Source organism: Nicotiana attenuata, unplaced genomic scaffold (assembly GCF_001879085.1).
Source record: "Nicotiana attenuata strain UT unplaced genomic scaffold, NIATTr2, whole genome shotgun sequence".
NCBI classification, from domain to species: domain Eukaryota; kingdom Viridiplantae; phylum Streptophyta; class Magnoliopsida; order Solanales; family Solanaceae; genus Nicotiana; species Nicotiana attenuata.
The window spans coordinates 58291-67457 of NW_017670697.1; the positions used below are offsets into that span (position 1 = coordinate 58291).

Consider the following 9167-nt stretch of genomic DNA (forward strand, 5'->3'; position numbering starts at 1 on the left):
GATTTTTAGCCGAAAAGAGGGAAAAATTATAGCCGTTTTAGAGGCCAAATTGGCCCAACTTAAAGAGCCTAAGGGCCAATATAAAAGAGCCTAAGAGCCGATTCGGTAAGCCTAAAAGGATGATACAAATATGGTTCGAGACCTCGCTCTCACTCAATCCGAACCCAAAGGTTCGATTATCCCATGCCTAAACTAATAATGGCTTGATCATTATCCGGCATGAGCCCGTATAGGTCTATGACCAAAAGCTCGAACTTATTCGAACTCGGCCATGGAAATTTCGAAGAAAAAATCTCAAACACACAGTCAAAAAGGGATGAAGTCATTGCAAGAATTTTACAAGGCAGGAAATATCGAGAAAACAATCAAGGAAATTATTCTTTTATATATTTGGAAAAAGATATATACAAGGGACCGATGAAAGGTCTTACAAAAAAAGACAATACAAGAAGAAAGGAAAAATCCTATCTATGCCCAGGTCTGGTCTCTCCCTCGGGAGCAGCTTTCTCTTTGAACCCAGCTTCATTATCGGACCCGTTCTGGCTGCCTTCATAATCATCATCGTCAGAGGAGGAGACGAGGAACTTGGCATCGACCTCGAGCGCTTTTGCTTGGGCTATCTCCTCGGTGAGGTCGAAGCCTCGAGCATGAATTTCTTTGAGGGTCTCCCTCCGGGATTGGCACTTGGCCAAATCACTTATTCGTTTCTCCCGATTGGAGGCTTCCCTTAGTTCTATTTGAGCAGCCTCGGCATCCTTTAGATACACAACAAAAGTCTTGTTAGCCGTGGCCTTCATCTTCTCGACCTCGGCTCGGGCCTCAGCAACCTCAGCCTCGATTGCGGCAAGTTTGGCCTCGAGCTCATCAATTTTCTTGGCCTGGGCCATATTTTTTACTTGACTCCCCGGAGCTGGGTCTCAGCCAAGGCCAAGTTGGCCAGAGCAACCTCTTTCTCACCAGCAAGCCGATCCATGTTTTCCTTCCACTGGTTGCAGTCGGCCTTAACTTGGTCGACCTCCCTTTGAAGCTGCCCGATCATATCCAATTTTTGCTGTAGCTGAGACACTGAAGTGTTAGCCTCCACAGTTGGGTCAACTAGACCATACTCTTGCAAAATGATGGTTACCTGCTTGTCTAGCTCGGCCTCATTTTGACGAGCTTTAGCCAAAGTTGCCCCAAGGTCCTTGAGCTCCTCCTCCTTTTGGCTGCAAAGGAGCCTTAGGGCCTTCCATTCATTCGAGGATTTCTTGAGCTCGGCCTCACATTGGCTCAGCTCGGCCCTAAACTTGGTAATGGCCTAAACAGAAAAAAGAGATATCAGTTAATGTAAAAGAAGAAGAAAAAAAAATTGCAACAATTAAGAGTTAATGCTTACCCGAGAGAAGAGACGATGAGCCTCTTCAAAGAGGGTAGATGCATCATTGAGGTCGACGGCATCATCGACCCCAGTAAAGCAATCCCGAAAATGGTCTTCTTCACCAAGGACTCTGCTAGGGTCGGGCGTTCGCAGAGCTTGAGCTTCCTTTATTGCCTCCTCAGAATAAGATGGTAGAGGAGGGGAGTGACCTATTGTCAGCTCAGTTCAGCCTCAGGGGTCTCGGTACTTGCTCCCTTTGATATACTTGTTGAAGACGGAGGAATAATTTCGATCTCAGGGATTCGGGGGCCTTGCCCGCATTTTTCTTCAGAGCCTCCTCTTCACAAGGCAGGTTTTCCGGTTCCGAGGGCTTGACGGCCTCAATTGACTTCCTGGTTCGGGTCACCAACGTCGGTTCTTCGCCCTCGTCCTCTTCTTTGTCATTCAGTTGATGGATTAAATCTATGTCCACTTGAATGAGTTTCCTCCTTTGCCTTCGATCAGGGGCCTTCATATTTTGGGGGTCTTCGGGTTTCGAAGCTCTTTTCCTCTTATTATCTTTCCCTGATTTCGGAATCTGAGACTCGGTCTCTTCCCTGGGCGGGGATGGCCTCATTTCGGAGACATCTCCAATGCCTGCATAAATGAAAAATAGGCATAAGTAAGACAAAACCTCCAATAAAAGGGAAAGCGTAAAAGACCTGGGAGAAGAACTAACCGTGGTGTTTGGCCTCCCATTTGCCCCTCGACAAATCACGTCATTTGCGCTCGTCATATGAGGAGGTTGCAGCCAGCTTTCGGACCCAGTCTTCGAGGTCAAGGATCACATGGGGCATCCAAGCAACAGCTGCAAAAAAGGTAAAGGCATTATAAAATGGGGAAACAGAATAAAAGAAGATACTGGAAAAAGAACTTCACTTACGATTGGGGTTCTATTTCTTTGGGAACGACATTTTTCCCTCGGGGATGACGTCCGAGGTCCTCACTCGGACGAATCGGCTTATCCAGCTTCGGTCCTTATCCTCGTCACTACTAGCGAAGAAGGCTTTGCTCGATCGACGTTGGAGCTTGATCAACCCTCGGAAAAGTTGAGGTCGATACAATCGGATGAGGTGATTGAGGGTAAACTCTAATCCCTCGGCCTTGCTAGAGAAGTAGTGGAGCATAATCACGATACGCCAGAAAGAGGGGTGGATCTGGCCGAGGGTGACTTGATATCTTTTGCAGAAGTCAATCACGATTGGATCAAGGGGACCCAGTGTGAAGGGGTAAGTGTAAACACTTAAAAAAAAAAACCCTCCACATGAGTAGTAATGCTTTCCTCGGGGTCGGGGATCTGTACCACGACCTCGTCCCCCCAGCCACAATCTTTCTTCATGGCTTTGAGATGCTTCTTCGTTATTGAACTGATATATCGGGACACATGCTTGCATCGACCAGGGATTGCGGAGGGATTTTCAATGTTGAAGTCTTTCTTTATAACGCAGGGGCCGGGAATAATCTCGTGGAAGGCCGGCGCCACAAGTTTGACCGGCCGGGAAGAGGAGGAGGAAGCTTTCTCCTTTTGAGGAACTGTCTTTGAAGTATTCGCCATTGTTTCGAGTTAGAAGAAATGGAGACAGGCGGAGTCTGGTATTTTCTGACACTAAAAGGAACGGGAGTAGCGGGTAATGAGAGAAAAGAGATGAAGAGAAGGAGATATAAAAGAAGTTTGGAGGAGGTTTGAAGATTGAAGTAAATTCCGGAATAGATTTGTACGAGTTAGTACGAATCCGTACTAGGCGGTTAGACAGTTGTCCCAATAAGATTCTTTACTGAAAATAGAAATGTACCTTTTTTAGGGTTCCCCTACTATATAAAGGGGACCCCAATAATTTGTAACGACAATCAATCATTGGCAAAAGAATATACTCTCTTACTTTCTTGCTCATTATTCATCAGAATTGTCTCTTAACTTTATTGTCTTTACTTTATTGTTCTTGCTGACCTACCTCGAGGCAGTCTAGCTTGAGGTCAAAACTTGCTTCAGCACTGGTTTGATTCAACTTTCTTCTTTAATACGTCTGATTTCTTGGTTATTAATTAGTATTGAACTAAATCACGTATCTTTAAAACCACAAACAAGTTTAATTGTTACTCGTATTTTCGAGGTAAACACACGTACAGCAAAAAAAAAAGTGACTCTTTAGTTTGTGATCTGTGACCAGCATTGATTAGATTAAGTAAAGCAGCAAAGCTAAGCTTTATTTGCGGCAAACAATTTTTGAATCTTTGTACAATGATAACACCATGATCAAGAGAAAAGATCGATTACTGTGGATGTAATCTTAATATGATCTCTTTCATTTCCTTTAAGTTGTAAACAATGCCTCATAGACTAACGCATCTCTAAGGCTGCACCAAATTTTGCATCAAATTCGAATTTGATGTAAAATTTGGTGTTTTTTTTTGCTCCAATGGAACATCAAATCTTGCACCATTATAGTGTATGAATAATGTTGCCCCAAATTTGGTATAACACTATTCATCACACCAAATTTGATTTATTATTATTTTATTCATCTTTTTAGTTTTTGGACTTTTAATTTATCATATATTGTGTATATAATTAATTTTTATATTAAGATCTTTATAATTTTAATTTTATATCCTATTTATTTGATATATTAATTTTTGTATATATTATATTTATATAAAATTATAAGTTAATTTTATTATTATTATAATTGTATAAAAAGAAATATAACCATTATTTAAAAATAAAAAATGCAAATGTAAGATATCTAATTTTGTTAAAATATGCAGGTCGTAGTGGATCCCAACAATTATCCTTGAAGCTGTAGCTGATTACGACCTTTGGATATGGCATGCATATTTTGGTATGCCCGGCACCAACAATGACATTAATGTTTTAGAATCATCACATTTATTCTACAATCTCGCTAATGGTATTGCTCCTCCAGCGTGTTATGTTATTCAAAGAAAAGAATATGACATAGGTTATTATTTAACTGACGGGTATATCCAAAATGGTCTACTATTGTGCAAACTATTCGGGAGCCACGTTCAGCGAAGAAGAGATATTTTGCAATGAAACAAGAATCATGTCGAAAAGATGTTGAACGTGCATTCGGAGTTTTGCAATCTCGTTTTGCAATTGTTGCAGGTCCGTCACGTTTTTGGAGAAAAGAGGTGCTACATGATATAATGACCACATGTATTATACTGCACAACATGATAATTGAGGACGAGCGTGATCTTAATGCACCAATTGAAGATGCACGTGAATGTCCAGCTCCTACGGTAGAAATGGTAGTAGATGAAGATCACCGATTTGAACAATTTTTAGCTCGACACAAAACAAATTAAGGATAAAGATGCGCATTTCGCACTTCGTAATGCATTAATCGAGCATTTATGGGAGAATAGAGGCGAAAGTTGAATATTTATGTGGTACTTAAGTTAAATTTGACTATGATGTAATATTTATTTAATTATCTTTTATCAATGATTTCACTTTTAGTTGATTTATCCTTTAAAATAATTTTATAATAAATGATTATATAAGTGGTGAATGTGAATTATATATAATGAATATGGAAAAAAGAAAAAAGATAGTATTTGTTTGAAGGAAATAAAAAATGAAATTTAATTAGAAGATAATAATATAATATAGAAGAGAGAGAAGAAATATTATTTTTGGGTATAAAAAATAGTGTAATGGTTGGAATAAATTTAGTGTTACACCATTTTGGAGTGAAATTTGGTGTTAGAGTTGAAGATGGTCTAAGATGTCTAATCCTAGCCTAACTTTCTCCTTTTCGCTTTTAATAAAGGATAGCCAACACAAACAAAAGAGAAAGGAAAGCCTTGAAACTTGGAGAGGAATGATGCATGCCATATTGCTAAAAATTCTTTGAGCGATTAATGCCAAACCACCTCAATTTATTTCAGATCTTTTTTCTTAATTATAGTGGTGTTCGAGTCAATTTGCGTACATTTCGACTGTTCCATCATACAACATGTTCGGTAGATGAGAAGACTAGTAATTTTTGTCTTGAAATTTGAACTTTATATTTTGTGATTATCCCTTTGTTTCATTGACCACTGGGCCATACTCTGGGTGCAATTTAGTTCCAATCTTATCATAGATTACTTACCCCTTTGTTGTTTATTTCTTTACCATTCTCGATTGAGCTCTTTAATTTAATAAGCTTCTAAATAGGGGACCTGTCCGTATTTTCTAACTAAGAGAAGGAAACTCTTTTACAAATGTATTTCTTTGTTTGAACGGTGTTTACCCTTTCTAACAGCGGGACCAATTTCAAAGAGGAAATATTTGTCCTCTAATTCTTGTTTTTAAATAAAGTCTGATTTAACACACAGTTTAATTTCTTGGGATTCTCATGTTATTACTTCAATCAAGCTTAGACCAAAATCAATGATTGGAACATGTGACAATTAAACACTTTAAATGAGAAGCCCAGGAAAAGGAACGTTGCAAATCTTTCAAAATTAGAGGAAAGCAGTCAAGAAAATAAGTAAAGAGAAAAACATCCACAGCATTAGATGTTTGAATGACTCAAAGATGACCATAGTTCACATCTGCAAAAGGTAAAACGTTGCCCCCGTCAGAGGCGGAGCCACTATTTAAAGTTTATGGGTTCGGAATTATAGTATTTTTTAAGTTACTGGGTTCTAAATTAATAATTTATACATAGTAAATGAATTTTTTTTAAACAAATAGAAGGTTTGGACCAAAGTGACTGGGTTCAGCCGAACCCGTACCATCAATGCTACCTCCACCACTGCCTGTATGCATATTTTCACATACAGCGCACGCCCCTTTTTTCTTTGATAACGTGATTTTCGAACATCAACTATTTTACCAGGTACCTGTTATTTTCTAGCAGCACAAATACTGTTAATATGAATGAGATGTTAAAGATTCATTAATTTTTAGTGGTGTGTAGGGACAGAAAACAACAATTTCAACTAATTATCAGAATGTGCTTCAGAGGGTAAAATAAGCAGTAGGGTAATTCCAACATTGTATTTTATGAATATACAAGTTTATAAAGCCAAGAACACTGACATCAACTGAGAATAAAGAAAGCAAACACAATGAACAATTTTAAAGCAATCATGACAACCTGAGAAAATAGGTATGTGTCATCTCTGATCATGCAGTAAGTCATTAGCTATATTGGGACATTATGCCTGGTGATCAAATTGCAAGTAAAATTTGGTGATAATCAGTAACATATAATATCTTCCATTCCACCCAAGAAAGAAAAAAGAAATACATCAACCAGTTTCCATTTTCTAACCGGATTTTCTTTTCAAACAGAACACAACATGGATATTTCTCCATGTAGTTGGCTCTAGAAAGGACTACATATTTAACAACAAAGTCGCAATTCCAAGCAAGTGAGGTCGGCTATATAAACTCTCACTATCTATGTCGCTCCATTTAAGCTCGTCTCAATCAAACTACATATTAACAGAAAAAAAGGAGGAAAATTTATTTATCTAAGACTATAAATAGTCGAGTTTGGCATGGATGCTTAAACTCTGAGCAAGTAAATACTAAGTCCAGGAGCTCCATCACTATCAGGATTCATCATATAGAATGCCTCTGAATCTCTAGACCCCACTACTCTCTCAAACTTTGCCCTCATATACATCACATCCCCTGAGTCTAGTAAAACACCAGCACCCATTGATATTGGCTCCACAGCTTTCAGAATCTGTAATTCTTTTGGACCACATTCCCTTCTTGTTGCGAAGCCACATTTCTTCCCATTACAATAAGTCCTCCACAAAATCTCATCTATGAGTCTAGTTGATTTCTTCTCTTCCTCCTTGTCACATTCCAATGCAATCCTAACCAATCCGGATGCCATTTCGCGGACTAATCCGCTTATAGGGGTGGCTAGCTCTACCAAGAAGTATGGCTTTGAATTAGAATCTTTCTGAAATGCAAAATGTACATGTCCTTTCTTGTGTCCGAAAAGGGTGCCCACAACTTTAGTTCCTAGGCCTTGTTGGAAATATCCTTTGTTTCTACCAAGTGATGTTAGTACAGATTTCAGCCTGGCCACTGCTTTCCTCCTTGTTGGAGCAGATTCTTGAATTAACTTCTTGTCCTCTATCTTGTTTCCATGAATAGTGTTTAAGGAAGAAGATTTGGAGGTTGAGATTTCTGGATGTTTTAAAGGAGATAACTTTGTGTTGTCTGCTTTTCCATCTTCAGTGTTGTTTGTGTTTGAGGAGGCTTTAAGGAATGGATCTTCTGCTACTTGTTGTTGTTCTTCAATGCTGACTGTAGTTGTCCAGTTGAACTGCTTCTTGGAGGACAGGTCTTGGAAATTCTTTGCCATGATTGTCTTCATCTGAAAATGGAAAGCAAAGTAGGCATGCACTTTTAAAGTGTTAGTTGGTAGGTAGGAAAATGAGGATTGACAGATTTAGCGCATCTGTGTAATTTTATTTTAAATGACTTGATAGTGTAAAAGTTCATTTATACTGCGGAACATTGATTTGTTCTTTTCGGAGAATTTTTTTTTTTTCTGAAAAAATTGTTTAGCTTCTAGTACTTGGACATAGTACAAGAATCTGACAAAGAGAAAACATAAGCTACCCCACAAACTGTCATGGGAACTGGGAGTGAAATACGAGGAAAGGGCAGGCATGAGGTGGGAGATAAACACCCCCTCCCCACAGAATAATATTTTGAAATAAAGAAAGGAATCTCAGTGAGACATGGTAAGGAGGAGTCCAAAACTTAATTAATAATTTTTTGAACATAAAATATATTTTTGATGTAAAAAAAAAAAGATATAATAATGGGTATTTCGCAGTTTTATACTGCGAATTGGCTTAACGGATATTTTGCCGTTAAGGCATTTCGCAGTATAAAACTGCGAAATATTAAAAAAATAATTTTTTATGACATTTCGTAGTACAATACTGCGAAACAGGCTGATTTTAGGCCCCACCAATAATTAACTGACATAACAATAATTCAAATACATAAAACGCAGTATAATACTGCGAATTACTTTGAAAAATTGTACACCCCAAGGTCGGACTTGCCTTATTCATAGGCGCTTCAATTTTATAAAAATTCATTCAACACTTAAACTTCAAACATACGTTTATTCTCTCTTCTCCTTTTCAATCAATTTTGTACAATGTCTGAAGTGCCAAAAATAAGGGTTTCACTGTATTGGGGGGGTGAGATTGTGGTGGAAAATAACTCTGTGAGGTATAGCTCACCTCCACAGTGTCATGTTAAATTGCCGCTTAATATGGAGTACGATACATTGGTATCGTTGCTACGTAAAAAAAATGAGTGAGCGGAGGCGTTCGGTTAACCTTAAAGTAACCGGTAGATTTTCTTATTCAGTGACTCCACAGGGGTTTGCTTATTATTCTGAGTTTAACATCGAGGATGATGAAACTCTTAGAGATTTTTTGCGGATTCCGGATGAATACAGGGAATTTATTGTAATAAAATTATTGGAAATGTACGTCAAGGTGGAAGACGTTCCTAGTAATGAGGGCGTGCATAGCAGGGATAACCCCCAGTCATCGGGTGGTTATTCTGGAGCAGCGTTTGCCGGACAGATTGGAGATGAAAGAGCTTGCCTTGATTTAAACTTGTCACCACAGGCGAATGAGCAGCCAGAAAATAATGTTTCCACTTTATATAATCAACAAGACGACTGGTAAACTTCAATTTTACTACGTTTTAGCGATTTTTTTTCATGTTTTAATTGGATTTGTATTAACACTCATATTTTTT

The 9167-nt window shown here is 38.4% G+C and overlaps 2 protein-coding genes and 1 pseudogene across 2 annotated transcripts; 1 reads left to right on the forward strand and 2 right to left on the reverse strand.

Annotated features, from left to right (window-relative positions):
- Nucleotides 1–464: 464 nt before the first annotated feature.
- Nucleotides 465–887, reverse strand: LOC109242416 (ATP synthase subunit b-like). The gene has a single exon (XM_019409278.1). The coding sequence runs from the start codon at nt 885–887 to the stop codon at nt 465–467; it is 423 nt and encodes a 140-aa protein (XP_019264823.1).
- Nucleotides 888–4447: 3560 nt separating this feature from the next.
- Nucleotides 4448–4799, forward strand: LOC109242417 (annotated as a pseudogene).
- A 1836-nt stretch (nt 4800–6635) lies between these two features.
- LOC109242421 (protein MIZU-KUSSEI 1-like) lies at nt 6636–7820 on the reverse strand. Its single transcript, XM_019409281.1, has one exon. It carries the CDS (start codon nt 7750–7752, stop codon nt 6925–6927), a length of 828 nt encoding a protein of 275 aa, XP_019264826.1. The 5' UTR covers nt 7753–7820; the 3' UTR covers nt 6636–6924.
- Between the last annotated feature and the right edge of the window lie 1347 nt (nt 7821–9167).